The sequence below is a fragment of the Schistocerca nitens genome, chromosome 7 (assembly GCF_023898315.1).
Source record: "Schistocerca nitens isolate TAMUIC-IGC-003100 chromosome 7, iqSchNite1.1, whole genome shotgun sequence".
Lineage (NCBI taxonomy): Eukaryota > Metazoa > Arthropoda > Insecta > Orthoptera > Acrididae > Schistocerca > Schistocerca nitens.
In genome coordinates this window covers 225,336,848-225,357,997 of record NC_064620.1, presented here as the reverse complement: position 1 = coordinate 225,357,997, position 21,150 = coordinate 225,336,848, and the positions used below count along the sequence as shown (strand labels likewise).

Genomic DNA, 21,150 nt, shown 5'->3' with positions numbered 1-21,150 from the left:
AGATGTTCAAAAATTTGATAAAAATAGGTGTAAGCTACAAGGGATGACAATTAAGATTCAATATTCATAAGAACAAAGACAGAAAAATAAAAATGGAAGCCCAAGAACAATTTGCTTCAATTAGAAGCGATGTAAGATATGGATGAAATCTACAGTTCAATCTGTATGTCAAAGAAGTGATAATGGAAATAAAAGAAAGGTCCAAGAGTGAAATTAAAGTTCAGGATGAAAAGATATCAATGATAAAATTCACTGATGACCTTGCTATTTCAGTGAAGATGAACAAGAATTACAGGATCTGGTGAGTGGTATCAACAGTTTCATGAATACAGAATATTGATTGATAGTAAACTGAAGAAAGACAAAAGTAATGAGAAGCAGCACAATTGAGATCAGTGATAAACTTAGCATCAAAACTGGTGACCACACAATAGATGAAGTAAAAGAATTCTTCTATATTGGAAGGAAAGTAACACATGATGGATGAACCAACAAATACAATCACAGGCAAAGAAGGCATCCCTGGCCACACAAGTCTACTAGTATCAAATGCATGCCTTAATTTCAGGAAGAAATTTCTAAGAATGTACATATGGAGCACAGCTTTTTATGGCAGTGAATCATGGACTGTGAGAAAACCACAGAAGAAGAAAATCAACATATTTGAGACGTGGTAATACTGCAGGATGTTGGAAATTAGTTTGATAAGATAATGCTTGAGGAGGTTCTCAGCAGAATTGGTGAAGAAAGAATGTATGGAAAACACTGACAAAAATAAGGGACGTAATAATAGAATGTGTATTAAGATATCAGGAAAAAATAACTTCCATGATATTAGAGAGAGCTGTAGAGGGGTAAAAAGTGTAGGGGAAGACAGAGATTGGAATACAGCCAACAAATAATTGAGGACAAAAGGTGCAAGTGTTTGCTGCAAGTGCTACTCAGGTGAGGAGGTCGGCAGCCTGGATCAAATCAGTCAAAGACTGATGACTCTAAAAAATAAAAAAGTCCCAGTGCAGCACAAATTTTCAAATGTTGGTTTAGGTACCACAGCTATACCTATTACAGTTAGGCTGAATTTCAGGAACAAATTTTGTTATTTGAAACTGTAGTTCACCATGAAATATAAAATATGTATAAGGAAAAGATGGGCCTGTAACAAAAATTAAAATAGTCTATCACTTCTTGTTGTCTTGATTTTAAAACCTGCAAGGAAATCACAGGATGTGCAAGTGTGAGACAATGAATTAACAACCTGTAACAAGAAATAGATAAGTGTGTGACATATAGAAGTTTGAGTCAGTCCAGGAACATGATCAGGTAGTCTAAGCAGTAAGGCGACTGCTCACCATAATTGGGAAGTCTGGGTTTGGGCCCCGGTCCACCATAGATTTTCATATGTCACTTTAGGTAGTACATCTATACCTATTATGGTTAAGTTGAATTTCAGAAATAAGTTTTAAAAAATGTTCGTGTAAAACCCAGCTCATTTGGCTCATCGTCTGCTAGAATGCCATATATACCAGCACCCAGAGTGGCACTGTTTTCCTTGACTTCCAGAAGACATTTGATACAGTTCAACATGACACCTAATGAACAATGTATGAGAGTAAGAACTATTACAGAAATTTTGTGATTGGGTTGATAGTTACTTAACAAATAGGATGCAGCATGTCATACTAAATGTAGAGCAATTTTCAGATGTAAAAGTGACTTCAGGAATACTTCCAGGGCGTGTTATAAGACCATTACTTTTCACATACAAATAATCTAGAGGATAACATTGGGAGCTAATTGAGACTGTTTGCAGACAATGCTGATGTAAATAGACAAGTTACAATGATAAGAAATGCATGAAGACTTGAACAGGGTTGACATTTGACTCAAGAATTGTCAGTTGGCTCTTAACATGAGCAAATGTAAAATATAGCATGTAAATAGGCAGAAAACCAATTGTTGTAAGATTACATGATTACCAACCAAATCACTGGAAGTTTTCATAATCATTAAATATCTGGGAATATGTGTACCAAGTGATTTAAAACACACAAAACAAATTGTAGGACAGGTAGATGCCTGGCTGATATTCGTTTGAAGTTAATTTAGTAAGCGTGGAAGTGTACAGAGACATAGTGTTTCAGGGAGTACATTCCAAAATTATACATATCTAGAAGAGTCAACCTGTATAATGCTTCTTCTTACAAAAATCTCAAAACACCATGAAGGTAAAATTAGAGAAATTTAAGCTCACACTGATGCTTACAGTTGTACTTCTTACACACCATTAATGAGCAAAACAGTAGAGAGGGGAAACAACAGTGGTACACAATATTTAATGGCTTGCAGAGTATAAATGTAGATATAGAAGTGGTCATGGTGACATCTCATTGCAAAATGTATATGGCCAGAAGGGCTGTGTGGCCCTGTGGCTGAGTTGTGACATTCGAGTCTGTCTACATTTCTAATGGCCCTATTGGTAAAGCAGGCAATTTAAAAGTTTGAGTGGGGTACCATATTTACTACAGATACCAAAGAGGTAGAGCAAGGATTTCACATGGTGGTGGTGGTGGCAGTGGCCAAAGAGTATACTGCTGTTGTTTGCTGGAGTGTTTTAATATACGCTGAACTAATGAGTTTCAATAATAATGCATATATCCACTGTCTGTGGAAATACTGTAGAATAATTCAAACATATAAATGAGTGTATATTATTCTATTTTTTATGTTTAATTTATCACTTCAACAACACTTATATAATTCCTTTGCTGCAGATAATATTTGGAATGATCTTTACTCTGTTTGCCTATCTGCTGTGTGGACACCCTGTTGAAATTAGCAGATTTCTACTTTTCTCATTGTTTGGCATCCTAGTTGGAATGGTTTCTGAAGGTCTTGGTCTGATTATGGGATCCATATTCAATGTTGTGGTAAGTATAATACTCTACATAGAACTCAGCTCTTTAAGTTACATAAGACATGCAGAACAAATTAAAAAATCTGAAAACATTAGTTATGTCTCATAAAGCATGAAGTCTACATGATAAAATTTATTTGCATTTGAATGTCATGAGGACAATCTGAAAAGAAAAACCAAAAATACTGTAAAAGTAAAAAATCACAAGTTGGCAGGTCAGAGGCAGAACAATGATGGTTTCATTTATAACTGCACATTACATCCTTAATAGAATTGTTTTTGGAGAGGGTCCACCTTGAGAAAAACACAATTTTTATCTTTTCTTTCATTTCACAGATATGTTGTGCTGAAGTTTCAGCAATCATCAGTGGGCTTTTATTATCTGTCTATAAAACAAAAAGGTGTGTGTGCTGTTGTTTGTTGGAGTAGTTTAACATGTATTGAACAACTGAGGTGCAATAATAATGCATGAATCCACTGTCTGTGGAAATATTGCAAGAGAATTCAAACATGTAAATAAGTGTATATTGCTATATTATTATTATTATTATTATTATTATTATTATTATTATTATTATTTTCATTCAAATGGTGATTTAAACAAACATTTTATAATTCCTTTCCTACAGATAATATTTGGAATGATCTTTACACTATTTGTCTGTGAAAAGTAAAAGAGAAAGATAATAAAAGCCCACTGATGATATTGAAACTTCAGTGAAAAATGTCTAGTAATTAAAGGAAAAGATAAAAATTATGTTTTGCTTGAGGCGGACCCCCTCCAGAAACAAATTTATTTGTAATCAAACACAGATAGATGAGCTTCAACCTTAAGATGATTATGTTCTTAATGTTCTGCAAAGCTTCATTTCACTATGAATTTACAGGTGACAACTGATGGTTGCCACCATAAACAACAGATTTTATGTTGTCTGAATATAGGAACAGAGGGGTTTCAAAAGCAAGTGGAATTATAGCTATGCTCCTTTGTGTCTTCTGTTTTCTGACCCTAGAAAAATGTTTATAGACAAAAAATTAAAATTAACATTGACGTTACATTGGACAATGCCTGAAAATATTTTAAAATAATAGTGGAGAATTCACTGTTGTGTTTTCTGAAAGACCTTTTCAAGAATGTAAGAAACAGAATTATTAAGGTATAATGTATTTGTAACTGAATTAACAATATTGTGAAAAGGAAAGTTGCCACTCACCATGTAGCGGAGATGCTGGGCCGCACATAGGCACAACAATAAGACTGTCACAAATATAGCTTTCGGCCAGTAAGGCCTTCGCCAAAATTAGACGACAAACACACACATACACACTCACGCAAATGCAACTCACACACGACTGCAGTCTGAGGTGTCTGTGACCTCTGATGCCTGGGACTGCAGTCATGTGTGTGTGAGTTGCATTTGCATGTGTGTGTGTGTGTGTGTGTGTGTGTGTGTGTGTGTGTGTGTGATTGTCATCTAACTTTGATGATGGCCTTACTGGCTGAAAGCTATATTTGTGACAGTCTTTTTGTTGTGCCAATCTGTGACTCAACATCTCTGCTATATGGTGAGTGGCAGCTTTCCTTTTCACAATATTGTTACATTCCAGCCTGGATTTTCCATAGTTTGTAACTGAATTAAGATAGTTTAGGTGAAGGAACAAGAAAATATTTGTCTTTAGAGTATACTGACACATATTTAATTTAACACAGGAAACTAATGAAATTGTGTTTGTTCATTTATAACTACATTGGGATACATTGCAGTAATTAACTTCTAAGATTTTTAATCAGTTCAACTATTTATTTACATAAAGAACATAACATTGTTCCTCATAGAAAAACTTTCCGCCAGATCATGTAGTGTTAGTTTTTCATTGCTTTCAGATTTTTACATGTTCTACCAGTCATATTACCATAGTGCTGTGTAATTCCCCTACAAACTATTGTCGACAGTAATTTGCAACCGACCCTATAAAAATCATTTTATTCCAAATACTTCATTTTGTCATTACTGTTGAACAGTGTTCTGGTTGTGATATTACACGCATCAAAAAAGTTTTGCATCACCTTGATTCTGAGAGTTCCAGAACCTGTACAGAAAACTGGAATAGAAATCAACATAAACATCATTTCCACCCTTTTTATTGCTCATGAAAACCACACATTTTATGTTGTACCACCATGCAGTGAGACCTTCAGAGTTGGTGATCCAGATTCGTGTACACACCAGTACCTCCAATACCCAGCTTGCATTGATGCATGCCTGTATTCGTTGTGGCATACTATCCACAAGTTCATCAAGGCACTGTTGGTCCAGATTGTCCCACTCCTCAATGGTGATTTGGCATAGATCCCTCAGAGTGGTTGGTGGGTCACGTCATCCAAAAACAACTCTTTTCAATCTATCCCAAGCATAATCGATAGGTTTCATGTGTGGAGAACATGCTGGCCACTCCAGTTCAGCAATGTCATTGTCCTGAAGGAAGTCATTCACAAGATGTGCATGATGGGGGCACGAATTGTCATCCATAAAGACAGATGCCTCGCCAATATGCTGCCGATATTGTCACACTATCGGTAAGAGGATGGCAGTCATGTATCGCACAGCTGTTACGGCACCTTCCATGACCACCAGTAGCATATGTCAGCCCCAAATAATGCCACCCCAAAACTGCAGGGAACCTTGCTGCACTCTCTGGATAGTGTGTCTAAGACATTCAGCCTGACCAGGTTGCCTCTAAACATTTCTCTGACAATTGTCTGGTTGAAGGCATATGTGACACTCATCGGTGAAGAAAATGTGATGCCAGTCCAGAGCAGTCCATTTGGCATGTTGTTGGGCCCATCTGTACCGCACTGCATAGTGTCGTGGTTACAAAGATGGACCTTGCTGTGGGCGTCGGGAGTGAAGTTAGACATCATGCAGCCTATTGCGCACAGTTTGAGTCATAAAATGACATCCTGTGGCTGCACAAAAAGCATTAGTCAACATAGTGGCATTGCTGTCAGGGCCCATCCGAGCCATTATCCGTAGGTAGCAGTCATCCACTGCAGTAGTAACCCTTGGGTGGCCTGAGCAAGGCATGTCATCGACAGTTCCTGTCTTTCTGTGTCTCCTCTATGTCTGAACAAGATCGCTTTGCTTCACTCCGAGATGCCTGGACATTTCTCTTGTTGAGAGCCCTTCCTGGCACTAAGTAACAATGCAGATGTGATCAAACCAAGGTATTGACCATCTGGGCGTGGTTGAACTACAGACAACATGAGCCGTGTACCTCCTTCATGGTGGAATGACTGGAACTGATCGGCTGTCTGACCTTCTCCGTCTAATAGGCACTGCTCATTCATGGTTGTTTACATCTTTGGGCGGGTTTAGTGACATCTCTGAGCAGTCAAATGGACTGTGTCTGTGATATAATATCCACAGTCAACGTCTATCTTCAGGAGTTCTGGGAACCAGGGTGATGCAAAACGTTTTTTGATGTGTGTATTAGTAAGAAACACAAATTTATGTGTAGGATGTTTAAGCTCTCTGACAATAATCTCAAAAATTTTAGCTACATGTCTAATGGTTTATCATTTGTTACCATTTTTGATTGCTTCTTCTTGAAAAGCCAAGGAAGTAATGTAATCATTTATGTATTCTTTTTGTAGATAATTGTTGTTACATACTCTGACTGCAGATATCAATTTTGTCAACTTGATAGTAAAAACAAAATTCACGAGAATCGTTAGGTCACTGTAAATTACTTTTCAGCTTTAATTTTAAATCTGTTTGTGTAAACTGGAAAATAATCTGGCTACTTAATTTGCAGTATTGCCAAATGAATGAATGTAAAAGAGAAATTTTGAATTCCATCTTGAATTCCTGTTATATGAGTCAAGACTTTAAACATTGTTCTGGAGTAAATGACAATCCAGAAAGTAAATATTTATCAGATATCCATTGTCTTCTTAGGCTCAAACGTTTCTCTAGTGCCTCTATTAAAATTATTTTTGAAAGTATGTTCCTCATTACTCTGAGACACAGTCTTGCGCGTTTATACTGACATATAGATACCCTACACAAATATTAGAAGGCTTTGACCTTTGACGTGCTTCAAGATTTTCTGCCAATGTACTCACTTGTATGAGATGGGAATTTAAAGTTTCTTGAAATGACTAAACTCGCCCAAAGATGTAAACAACCATGCAAGAGCAGTGCCTATTAGACGGAGGGGGTCCGTCAGCCGATCAGTTCCAGTCATTCCACCAGGAAGGAGGTACATGGCTCGTGTTGACTGTAGTTCAGCCATGCCTAGACAAACAATACCATGGTTCTATCACATCCGCATTGTTACTTTGTGCCAGTAAGAGCTCTCAACAAGAGAAGTGTCCAGGCATCTCGGAATGAACCAAAGCTTATCATAAGGTCTGTTAGTATACAGAAAGGCACTCACAACAATGTGGTTCCTTTGGAGTACATAAGTTATATCCATTTAATTGGATAGATAAAAAAAATCTACTCACAAAGCTGCAGCAGAACACACACATAAAAGACTGTTGTGACTGACAAGCTTTGGAGTCAGTGACCTCTTCTTCAGGCACAAGGGCTGAAGGGGAAGGAAGAAGGATAAAGAGATTACTACCAAAACATCATGCATGAGTTAATAAGAGTGAGAAGCTAAGTGCATTGTATGTAATAATGTTAATGAAAAATAGATGGGAAAGACAATTAAAGAGGTAGAAAACTAAAATGGAGTGAAGCAAAGAGTAGTTACAGTGAAGAAAAGCTGAAACAGAAGAAATTAACGTAAATTAAGGTCAGGTGGGTGGCAAGAAACAAGGACATGTTGTAGTGCTAGTTCCCACCTGCAGAGTTCTGAGAAACTGGTGTCCAGAGGAAGAATCCAGACAGCACGTGTCGTGAAACAGGTGTCGCGGTCACAAATGTCATGTTGTAGAGCATGCTCTGCAACAGGATATTGCTCGTTGCCAGTATATGTCCTCTGCCTTTGCCCATTCATTCTAATTGATAATTTGGTGGTAGTCAAGCCGATGTAGAAGGCTGAAGAGTGTTTACATAATAGCTGGTATACGACATTTGTTGTTTCGTAGGTGGCTCTCCCTTTGATTGTATATCTTTTGCCAGTTACAGGGCTATTATAGGTGGTGGTAGGAGAGTGCATAGGGCAAGTCTTGCAGCAGGATGGTCACAGGGGTAGGAGCCATGGGGGTAGGGAGACGGATGAAGAAGGAGCTTAGGATCTGACAAGAATATTGTGGAGATTGGGAGGGCAACAGAAAGCTATTGTAGGTGTGGTGGGCAAAACTTCAGACAGAATGGATCTCATTTCAGGACATGATTTTAGGAAGTCGTAACCCTGTCAAAGTAGCTAATTAACACATTCCAGACCAGGATACTACTGAGTCACCAATGGTGTGCTCTGAAGCTGTTTTATGGATGATCAACAGTACCAGGGATTAGATGTGATGACCCAGGAAATCTGCTTTTTAACTATGCTTCTGGGGTAATTACATGCAGTGAAGGCTGATGTGACAATGGTAGTGTATTGCTGTAAAGAGTCTGCATCTGAACAAATACATTTGCCTTGGATGCCAAAGCTGTATGGGAGGGAACATTTAATATGGAAAGGATGACAACTGTCATAATGTAAGTACTGTTGTTTGTTGGTAGGTTTTAAGTGGATGGAAGTGTGTAGCTGACCTTCGGTGAGGTCGAGATAACAACATCAAGGTAAGTGGCATGGGATTCAGAATAGGACCATGTGAAATTTAATTGGGAGAAGGTATTCAGAGATTCCAGGAATTTTAGGTCAGCCTCACCATGAGTCCTTATGGTAAAGATGTCATCAATGTATCTAAACCAATTCAGGGGCTGAAGACTTATGGGTCCTAGGAAAGCTGCTTCCAAGCAACCCATGAAAAGGTTGGCAATGGAAGGAGCCATCCTGGTTCCCACGACCATACCCCTGATCTCTTTGTATGTCTGCCCCTAAAACATATTTGTTTGGATGCAGACTCTTTTGAGCAATACACCACCATTCTCACCTCAGGTTTCACTGCACATAATTATCCCACCAGCCTAGTTAAAAAGCAGATTTCCTGGGCTATCACATCCAATCCTGGTACTGCTGATCCCACCACAAAACAGCTTCAGAGCACACCATTGATGACTCAGTATCATCTTGGTCTGGAATGTGTTAATCACCTACTTTGACAGGACTATGACTTCCTAAAATCATGCCCTGAAATAAGATCCATTCTGTCTGAAATTTTGCCTACCACACCTACAATAGCTTTCTGTCACCTTCCCAATCTCTGCAATATTCTTGTCAGACCTTATGCTCCTGCACCCATTTCCCTACCCCATGGCTCCTACCCCTGTGACTGTTACCACTGCAAGACCAGCCCTATGCACCCTCCTACCACCACCTACAATAGCCCTGTAACTGGCAAAACATATACTATCAAAGCGAGAGCCACTTGCAAAATGACACGTCGTATACCAGCTATTATGTAAACACCATTCAGCCTTCTACATCGGCATGACTACCAGCAAATTATTAATTATGGTGAATGGGCATAGGTAGAGGGTATATACTGGCAACAAGCAATATCCTGTTGCAGAGCATGCTCTGCTACATGACATTCCTAGTCTCTGTGCCTGTTTCACCACACATGCCATCTGGATTCTTGCCCCAGACACCAGTTTCTCAGAACTCAGCAGGTGGGAACTACCACTACAACATGTTCTTGGTTCTCGCCACCCACCTGACCATAATTTACATTAATTTCTTCCATCTCAGCTTTTCTTCACTGTAATCTACTCTTTGCTTCACTCTGTTTTATTTTTCTACATCTGTCGTTGTCTTTCCTGTCTATTTTTCACTGCCCCCTCCCACCTCTATTACATACAATGCACTTAGCTTCTCACTCTTATTAACTGATGCATGATGTTTTAGTAGTAATCTCTGTTTTGCATAATATCCTGTCTTCCACCTTTAAGCTCTCAGGTTTTCAAATCTCATCTGATGCAGTCTCCAACAATCAGTCTTTCCTTCTCATCCTGTACGATAAGTCTCCGCTGACCCATGGTTCTGGGTGACTTTCCCAAAATCTAGCCCTTTTCCTAGACCTCTCTAGTCCTTTTCCTCACCCTTCTTCCTTCCCCTTCAACCCTTCTGCCTGAAGAAGGAGCCATTGGCTCCAAAAGCTTTTCAGTCACAACAGTGTTTTGTGTGTCTGTTCTGATGCCACTTGGTGAGTAGATTTTTTATCAATCCTTTTAAATAAATTTATCAATAATTCATTGCTTTCTTTGTTATTTAAGTAACATACAGGCATAGTATGACTAAGTTATCTATAATTCCCTTGCCTTCCTTAAAACCATACTGCATTTCCAGCCACCATTCCAGTCTCTGTTTCACTAACCTCCCCAATGTATTTCCAACACAAAATGAAAGTGCAGTAAGGGAATAACTGTTGGTTTTTGATACTGGTACTTCTTTCCTGGTTTAGATATAGAGATGATAACTTAAGTTTTCCAGATTTCATGTACTTCTTCCTCACACCATAGGTAGCTGAAAATTTTAAGCAAGTTAATTAAGGCAGATGAATGAGAACTGATGTTTCAAATATATTTCATTGCAGAACGGTTCAATAATGGCTCCTGCAACAGTTGCACCAATGTTAGTATTGTCAGCATATGGATTTGGCCACGGAACAGCAATGGAACCTGTCATGACTGTTCTCAGTGGCTTCAGTTATCTGCGCTATGGTTTAGTAGGGCTCACATCAGCATTATACAGTCATGGAAGAGCCCCACTGTACTGTGATGATGTTTTCTGTCTTTATAAGGTAGGGTTTTGGTTAAGCCTTTTATTTAAAAATACTGTCACATAAACACAAAATACGTTTGTCAGTTCAGAGCAGGCTGTTATTTGTTGACCTCTTTAAGACATGACTTCGGTAGTTTTATTTTAAGGATATATTTGAAGTGTTGTGAACTAATTCTACAAGATGGCTGTTGTCCTCATAACAGTATTGCACATATTGTATCAAAAAACATATTACTGGTACCATTAAACTTTTTTCATATTAGCATTTTCTCCATTTAATAATAATTGTAAACATTGTGGCAGCTGAAGAAGGATGAGAAAATTGAGACTTCCCTAGTTCATAATTATTGTGTGTGTGATTTTGTCCACTATGGAATTTTTATTTTTATCTATGTATCATGTCCCTTCTCAAACTATTTTCACCATATGGAATAATTTACATTTTCAGTGGTTTTCCTAAAATGTGACAGATAACTCTTTTATTGTGCTTTTGTTTTACATGGGCCCAATTTATTGTTTGTCTTGTGTGTGTGGTGGTGTGTTGGGGAAAGGGGAGGGGGGAGTGCATATGCACCTACAGATGTGTGTGCATTCTGTCATCTTCAAATTCCTGTGGCATTGAATAGAGGTTGTTCATCTTTCCAGCATATCAGTAGCAGCATGAAGTTCTTTGATTATTTAATTATTTCACAGGTCAAACTTTAAAAATAATTTTTCATTGTAATATTTCAATAGTACTCATCACTTCTAAATTCAAGTCAGAATGGATTGTTGACAAAAATTTTTTTCAGAGAATGATTGACATACATACATGATGTGTATATATGAATTCCACTCTCGAGCTTTTTGGACAGTGCGTCCTTTGGGATGTTTTCTTATCCAATTGATATGGCACCCCTCCGAGCATAACTTTAACTGTTTAGCACAACTACACACATCTCTCTTCTTGTATACGAAGTAAGTCATAGGCTGAAACACCCATTTAACAACTACTGACATATATTCAATCATTTTTGTAATAGAAAATCAAATGTGCAAGTTTTAATCTGCTGTGATAATTCCTTATTTATTACACATGTGGCTAACAAAATTACATACCACAGACTAGCAGTCTCCATAGTCTCATTCAAAATATAAATCTGACACAAAACTATATTCTAATGACACTTCTTCTTCCCCTCTACATCGACTCACTGTGAAGTGCATAGTAGAGGGTACATTCCACTGTACAAGTTATTAAGATTTCTTCCATTTCCATTCACATATGGTGTGTGGGAAGAATGATTGTTTGAATGCCTCTGTGTGTGCAGTGATTATTCTAATCTTATCCTTACCATCACTGATACGCAAGGGGTTACAGTATATTCTTATAATCATCGTTTAAAGCCGATTCTCGAAACTTTGTTAGTAGACTTTCTTGGGATAGTTCACATTTATCTTCAAGAGTCTCCCAGTTCAGTTCCTTCATTATCTCTGTGACACTCTCCCACATGTCAAGCAAACCTGTGACCATTCATCCTGCCCTTCTCTGTATACATTCAATATCCCCTGTTGGGCCTGTTAGGTATGGACCCCACACATTTGAGCAATATTTTAGAACTGGTCATATGAGTTATAAATAAGTAATCTTCTTTGTAGACTGGTTGAACTTCCCCAGTATTCTACCAATAAACAGAAGTCCACCACCTACTTTATCCATGACTGAACCTATGTGATCATTCCATTCCATACCCCTACAAGTTGTTATACACAGGTACTTGTACAAGTTGACTGATTCCAGCAGTGGCTCACTGATATTATACTCATAGGATTCTACATTTTCTTGCTTTGTGAAGTACACAATTTTATATTTCTGAACATTTAAAGTAAGTTTCCAATCTTTGCATCGCTTTGAAATCTTATCAAGATCTGACTGAATATTTAGACACGCCTTTCAGACAGTACTTCATTATATATAACTGCATCTTCTGCAAAGAGTCTGAGGTTACTATTAATATTATCTGCAAGTCATTAACATACAACATGAACAGCATGTGCCCCAATACACTCCCCTGGGCACATCCAAAGTTACTTCTACATCTGATCACAACTCTCCATCCAGGATAACATGCTGTGTCCTCCCTACCAAAAAGTCCTCAGTCCAGTCACAAATTTCACTTGCTACCCCACATGATCATACTTTTGACAATAAGCATAAGTGTGGTACTGTGTCAAATGCTTTTTGGAAATCTAGAACTACTGCGTGTACCTGACTGCCTTGACCCAAGGCTTTCAATATGTCATGAGGGAATAGTGTGTTTTTGGCAGCACATGATCAATGTTTTTGGAATCATCCATTGAGGAGGTCATTATGTTCGAGAAACTTCATTATGTTTGATGTGAAGGATATTGGATAGTAGTTTTGTGGATCACTTCTACTACCCTTCTTGTAGACGGATGTGACCTGAGCTTTATTCCAAGAATTGGGATGGTCTTTTGTTTGAAGGATCCACAATAGATTATAGTTAGAAGAGGGACTGACTCAGCCACAAATTCCGTATAGAATCTGGCAGGGATTCCATTGGGCCTTGGAGCTTTGTCCGGTTTTAGCAATTTCAGGTGTTTTTCAACACCATTGACACTAATACTTATTCCATTCATCTTTTCCATGGTACAAGGACTAATTTTGGGAAATTCTTCTGGGTTTTCCTTTAAAGGAATGTTTGAAAATTGAGTTAAGCATTTCAGCTTTTGCTTGCTGGACACTAACCTTGGTGCCACTATCAGCCTTTGCATACAACCAGAATTTCTTTGGGTATGTGGAAGATCACTTGACAATAATCTGTTATGGTAGTCATTGAAGGCTTCCTGCATTGGTCTCTTGACAGCCAAAAGTGTTTCACTAAGCATCTCTCTATCTATAACCCTATGCTTTTTTTACACCTATTATGCAATATCACTGTTTCTTTAGGAGTTTCTTTATAGTGACTGTATACCATGGGGATCCCTCACATTATGAACTATTCTACTAGCTACATATCTATCCAGTGTATGGTCAACTATCCTTTTAAACTTGAGCCGTACTTCTTCTATATGCTCTTGTCCTGTGCTGAAAGTTTCAAGTTACTCGTTGAGATAAGACATAATTGATTTTTTATCTAGTTCACTGAACATTTCTTCCTGCTTGTTTTAGTAGTCGTTTGTACTCTGTTAATCATTGTTGCCACAACCATGTCATTGTCATTTATGCTGATTTCATTGTGGACATCCTCAGAGAGGTCACATACAGTTTTTGTTATTAGATCCAACATATTTCCATCATGAGTGGGGTTCTGAACTATCCATTCTAGGTGGTTTACAGAGAAAACATTCAGTAATATTCCGCAGGATGTCTTATCACACCCAAGACTAACAAAACTGTGATTTTCCCAATTGAAACTGTTGGATGATTAATGGCCCCACTGGTGATGACTGTATGATTGGGGAACTTATGTATGAATTAACTGAGGTTTTCTCTAAAGTTTTCAGTTACATCAGAAGATGAGTCTGGTGGGCAGTTGAAGGATCCAGTTATCATTTTATGCTCACCCCGATACTAAGCCTTGCCCAAATAGTCTCACATGCAGGTCCAATTTCTGTCTTGGTGGATTTGAGTTTCTTGTCTACTGTGACGAATACATCACCTCCAATTCCCATCTGTGTATCATTTTGATATATACTTAAATTTTCCCCCAAAATCCCACTGCTGTCAGTCTCAGGTTTGAGACTTCACGTACCTTGTATTATGTCAGCTTCACTGTTTTCCAGGAGTGCTTCAATCTCTGGTTTTGCAGTTAACCATTAGGATTTTAACACTCTTGCATGAATGAGGCATTTCTTTCGATCTTACACTGAGTCTTCTGCATTTCCTGCAGTTATCTGGATTGAACTGGGTCACTTAATCAAAAAAGTCCTTTGTGCAATGCACACACAGTCAGCTACCTGAGTAGCAGCATTTGATGGGTAGTGAACACCTGACCCATTAAGGGGGACTCTATAGTTCTCAACACTATTGCACAAGTCCAAGAAGTTGAAGCCTAGCTTGTCACAAAACCTTCAAAGTCTCTGCTTCAGACCTTCCAGTTAACTCAGAACCAAGGGGCCACAATCAGTTCTAGAGACAATGCTGCAAATTATGAGCTTCATTGAAACTCCATGTGTAAGGCTAGTCTTCCCTACTTTCTCTGCCAATCGATGGAATGACCTACGTATGATATTGGAGCTGTGATGACAGGCATCATTTGTTCCAGTGGCTGCCACAATCTGCAGTTGGTTGCACCCTGTTCCCTCAATGGCTCTTGAGCATGTTGAAGGAGTCTCCCAGGCATACACACTGAGTGCACCTGGTGTCCTTTCACGTCCATTGCTGCCATTTCCCTAAAGGGTGCCATCATTTGGCATACATCTGGACTGCTGATGATTAACAGACCCCTACTCTTTTGCATTTGCCTCCTCTTGACACTGGACAAAACAGTGAAAGACAGCACCTGAAACTTGTTGTTTGGTAGGATTAGTACAGCACTCAAGTCTGACACATTCCATATCATTACAAAGTGTCGTATTCATGATCTATGGAACAAATACTAATCTAATCTAATCTAATCCTCCCTGGTCCCTGTCCATCCTGCACAGGATGCCTAGCTCTACCACTGAAATGCCACTCGCCGTCAAGTGGACAAGTAATGAAAGATGCTGCACTTTCTGCAGTAGAGACAGGATCCACAGGAGTGGATAGTACTTTAGTTACCTTTAGTATCAGTACTGTAGGTACACAACTCTTGGGAGCTCTTCTAACATAATGACTCACAGCAGCTGCCTATCGTTTAACAGTAGTCGGGGTGACTTCCAGCTGCAAACCAACTCATTCTGTGTTCAAGAACAGTATTCACATTGGGGCTGCATCTCAGCTGGTGTGATGTATTACAGGACATTGAACAAATAACTTTAAATTAAGCCTGCTGATTATCTTTTAATCTGCTACGTTAAAAAGTTGCTAATTCCTTTCCTTCAGGAAGTGACTGCTCTGTAACATCAGCACATAGCATCATATTTTCTGCTGAACTATCATAATCAATTTTTTCACCTGCAATAAAAAAGTAGATATTAAATATCATTACTACATATGTACTCTGTTTTATAATGTTCCCATTCCATTTTACATAAATAATGTCATATTGTCCAATCTTTTTTGTCTTGTTTTTGATATTATGCATTAGTGATTTAATTTACATTTTTTGAAGCATCAGTTTCTTATATGAAGTTGCTACATATTTTCCTTACTTTCCATTTCTTACTCTAATATAAATGATACAACTTATGATTAAAAAATTACCTCTTAATAATTACTCTTTCTGTAGGTTTTGTAGATTTCCCTATTTGTTTCCAAAAACACTCTGATTGCCTGTAGTTAGCCACACTCTTCTTGATGATTTTTAAACTGCAGTCAAAAAGGAAAATAAATTTATCAAGGTATATGTCAATTTTGGAATTACCATTAGGCTCATTGTAAGCTTCACTGAAGTAGAAGTGTTTTAGTAGAAAAGTGAATAATGTCTTAAAACAGTATGTTTTATACCGTCAATCTACTACAGCAGCATTCTCGGTCCACACCTAAGCATTTTTACTACCTAAATACAGTTTTATATGTCCCTTAACATTTGATATGTCAAATCCATAACTATGACAAGTCCGCATTTAATTTTCTCTGAGTGACAAAAACTGTAGCTGAAAGATGAAGAATGGTTGCCGATATGTTTCTCCAACATATCTTTTTGCTCATCAGCTTATTTTACTTTCTCACATAATATTCATTAGACATTTACATGAAATTCAAGCTAACACTACTAAAACATATCACCTTTACCTATCTTAAACGTAGAGATAGTACTTGAACTTTTAACGCTGATGTTCAATGAATAGATTAAAAAAAAAGGTGATCTGCAACAGAAAATGCACACTGATTGAATAACTGATTTTTAATTGATCCTGTACAATTACACTGAATACAGGAAGTGTATGTATAATGTATGACACATCAAAAATATAAAACATTAAGCATCACATATTTTTCAAAGAGCAACAATTCTGATTGAATTTTTTTAAGTCTAATTATTACACAGAATAACACTGTAATACTTCAAAAACAATGTATTTTAATGTTCTGCTACTGATTCCAAAGATAATGACACATGTTATGTATTACCTCCATACTGAAATTATTATTATTGCTTTTATTATTGTTATTGTTATTATTATTATTGTTGTCTTCACTATTATTTACTGTACCATTTAGTATGCATTGCTCTGTGCCCTTATCTACAATATAGAATTCGGCTGTCACTATCAAAACATTTCATTCATCATTAACCTACAACTTCTACAAACTCTACAGCTTCAGCTTATTGTATCATGACATACATTCCTAGATTCCATAACCAAAAATAACCATTTAGATACCTAGTACCTATTTAACAAAATTTTCACGAATATTTTATATATTTTGCCAAGAATATCTCACCTGGCAGTCACTCGTATCACTATTATAACTACATTTGCATTGTTAATTTGAATTGTTTTGTTTTTAGGACCCAAAACGGTTACTTCGAGATGTTGGAATGGATGGAGCATCAACACTGCTTCAAGTTGTTGCTCTTGTGGGATTCATACTTTTTTATCGTACTATAGCTTACTTTGCTCTCCGGTACCGGCTCACCATCGAATTTTCAAACAAGCTACTCAGTTATATTGCAAAGATTTTGAGGAGGAAGTGAATCCTTTTTTTATTTGGGGCAAAAAAGTTTTCAAGTGTCCAGTATGGTATCACAACAACAGTGACTAAAATTTGTACTGTGGCAAATATGGTACATTTCACAATATTATATTTTGTCAGTATTATAAAGAGGAGATATTTACAAGTGACCTGAAGATCTGTGAAATATCCAATTTCGAAAACATATAACAAGAAATAAAAACACTACAGCACCTGCTCCAATGGAATTGTACAAGATATGTGAAATGCACAGTGGACATGTAAACAGCAGTTAGTGACAGACCACAAGTGTGTTTGGTGCCAGTAAAGGACTAAGAACAATAAATGCTATGTCCTTAATGCATCAAACAGATAGGAAGGACAAAACAGATCATCCAAGATGATAAATATTTTCATCATATATCAGTTCACAGACATGGACTAAAACCTGTTTCGTTTATCACTACTGTTGGACAGAATCATAGTGTTTAAATGTGAATGCTCTGGAAACAAAATAGAAAATAATCTTTTTCCACATAAATATGAAAATGATGATTGTTGAAATGATTTTGATTGTGTTGGATAACTTGTATAACTCCAGTTCCAGTTTGTTCCCAATACCATTCTAATTGTGTTACATTTTGTGAATGGAAGTCTATATACTGTGTGCTGTACCATAAAGTTATCCAATCTGCTTAATATTAATCTCCTAGTCTATCAAGCTTATTAAATTCCAAAAAAGATGCATTTGAAAAAGTTGTGTTATGAGCACCTAAATAGTTTTTTTTGCTTTTGTGGTATTCATTTATTTGTGTGGTAGCTCACTCTATAAATTTACAGTTTAAAAATAAATTAACTTGTTATTTTTATCTGAGGTACAAATGAAATTACAGTTCATTTGTCAAACAAAATAATGGAGTAAGTGGTGTAATGCAGCGCAAAGTTGTATCTCAGTTAGCAGTAGCTAACAATCTTTGAAATAATTTTCTTTTTTAATATCATTTTTATGAAAACTGGAAGTCAGCTATAGGAACATGTTATATCTTGCATGATTTTAGTCAGCAATAGTACAATAGCAATATATCATGGTTTCTTGGCTCCAGTGAATACCTTAATACTCCAATAGTGATAATGATAGCAGGCCAAATATCTGTGATTTTTATTACTTAATAGTAAGGTTGTGTCACAGTGTGACATGGTTTAAATTCCTTTAAATCTGTGATTTATGTACTTATCATGTAAAGTTCAACTGTAAGTTATTGAATTGCATAGAATTGTTACTTCATATAACATCTAATCAATTAGTCTTTTTGTGTACAGTGTACTACATAATGGTAGCCTCTCTCATTGCTAAGCAAATTTACCTCATAGTGCAGTCACTTTGGTGACAGAAACTTAAGATATTTTTGTATCATATCAGAACAGTTGCATAGAAACATGTTGTTTCTCATAAGATGGTTTAATATATTTAATAAATATTTGAAACAAGATGTGTGTCTGTTTTCCTCACAAACCCAATCATGTACACACAATGTATAAGTTACAACTGTCCTTTTAGACAATGAAAGATGATCATTATAGTTAATAAATGTTTTTATTAATAGTTGTGTTTTGGGCAGCATATTGTGGGAGAAATTGTCTATTATCATGTGCAGGTAATATGAGTTATATGGGCACCATACATCTGCAATACGGGATGACAAGTTTAGCATCTCCACTTGCTGCGGGCCATTTATTCTTAGACATCGTGGCTTGATGGTATGTTGTGGCCGTGGAAGAATGGCCTCACAATAACAACAGTGATGATTTAGAAGGAAAAACAAATACAGTTTTAAAACTGTCACTCTGCCTTTTGTCCTCAGATGTCTTGCTTTCTGTCAAAATGTATTCTTGTTGTGCAGTCTAATGAGACAAGATATTTGTAATTCAAGCAGTTGTGATATGATTGTATTATACATACTTGATGGTAGTTATGTGTCAATGTATAAAGAAGCTTAAACACATTGAGTTTGACACAAGAAATATTTTTAGTCAATAGATAGATATGACAAGGATTCCACCTTCCTTTCAGCCCACAGCACTGAAGATGCTGCAAAGGAAAAGAAATTCATTGAGAAGAGCAAAAGCACTGTTATTCATATCTTATTAGCAGGTCTTAATCATAATTAATTTACAACACAGGTGTCCACAAAACTATATTTTGTACCATTAATTGATCAACGAAAAGCTAAAGAAAATAATAAACACTTCAGGATGTAGGCAAACATGTTGGTACTTGTGAATATGTACATATGAAATGGAAGGAGGGTAAGGAGAAGGATATTTTACTCATGCTGGAGAAAAAGTTATTTATGAAACACTATGCATGAAATATAATATATGGGATGCTTAGCTGTGGAACTATTGGGGCAGTGTTAAACAAACACGATAAACTTATGACTTGTTTTGTTCTTGTGCTTTTGTCAGGTTTGATACAGCTCTCCATGCTAGTCTAGTCTGTGAAAACCTCTTTATTTTTGCATAACTACTGCAACCTTAGGCCCACTATTGTTCCTCATATATGTAAACAATCTTCTGTGTAATATTCAACAACCAGAATTAGATCTTTTTGTAGATGACACTAGAATTGTTATCAATCCAAGCATACCTACATTCTGTGAATGATGTCACCCTCAACTTGAAAAGGCACAACATGTTCTGTTCGGTATATCTAGAGGTACTACACCAATGATAAGTGTAACATTTGGTGAGGAAGCAATAAATAGGGTGAAAACTTCAGAATTCTTAGGTGTCCATATCAGTGAGATTTTGAACTGGAAAAGGCACACGCTGGAACTCTAAAATACTTGGTTCAGCCACATTTGCACTTAAAATCATTGCAAATACTTGGGAGAGACATATTAATAAGTTGACATATTTTGCATATTTTCATTCAATAATTTCATATGGAATAATGTTCTGAGTAACTCTTCTTTAAGAAATAAAATATTCATTCTTCAAAAAACGTACTGTAAGAGTAATATGTGGTGCACACCCATGATCTTCTTGTAGATATCTGATTAAGGACTACTGTTTCATGGTATATTTATTCCCTCATGAAGTTTGTTGTTAATAATCCACTGCAGTTCAAAAGGAACAATGATATATATAATTACAACATCAAAATGAAAAATGACATTCATTACTCCACATTATGGCTGTCTTTACCACAAAAAGGGATACACAATGCTGTAACAAGAATTTTTGAAAACTTACCCAGTGATATAAAATATCTGTCAGATAGCACAGTAAAATTTGGAAACAAACTAAAAAGGTTTCTTCTTAAAAAATCCTTCTATTCTGTAGAATAATTTCTTTTACTGTAATGTGTAAAATGTTGTTGGTAGGAATTACTACTCATATCTGTAAAAAAATATTATAAATGTTCAGCCTGTAGCCATGTTTACAAATTAATTTGCTATGTGTATGTAAAATGACTTGATCCACATCACTAGAATTTATCATGCAGATGCTCCATGGAACATGACACTAATTAACTAACCTACATCTATCTGAACCTGCTTACTGTAGTCAAACCTTGATCTCCCTGTTTGATGTTCACCCCCACACTTTCCTCCACTGCCAAACT

The 21,150-nt window shown here is 36.8% G+C and overlaps 1 protein-coding gene across 1 annotated transcript in view; it reads left to right on the top strand.

Annotated features, from left to right (window-relative positions):
* Nucleotides 1–19,000, top strand: part of LOC126194819 (ATP-binding cassette subfamily G member 4-like) — a 328,478-nt gene extending 309,478 nt beyond the window's left edge. The window contains exons 10-12 of the mRNA XM_049933146.1: nucleotides 2,772–2,927; nucleotides 10,569–10,775; nucleotides 17,359–19,000. Of these exons, the coding sequence (XP_049789103.1) occupies nucleotides 2,772–2,927; nucleotides 10,569–10,775; nucleotides 17,359–17,544 (549 nt within the window). The 3' untranslated portion in view covers nucleotides 17,545–19,000. The remainder of the gene's footprint in view (nucleotides 1–2,771; nucleotides 2,928–10,568; nucleotides 10,776–17,358) is intronic.
* The last annotated feature ends 2,150 nt before the right edge of the window (nucleotides 19,001–21,150 follow it).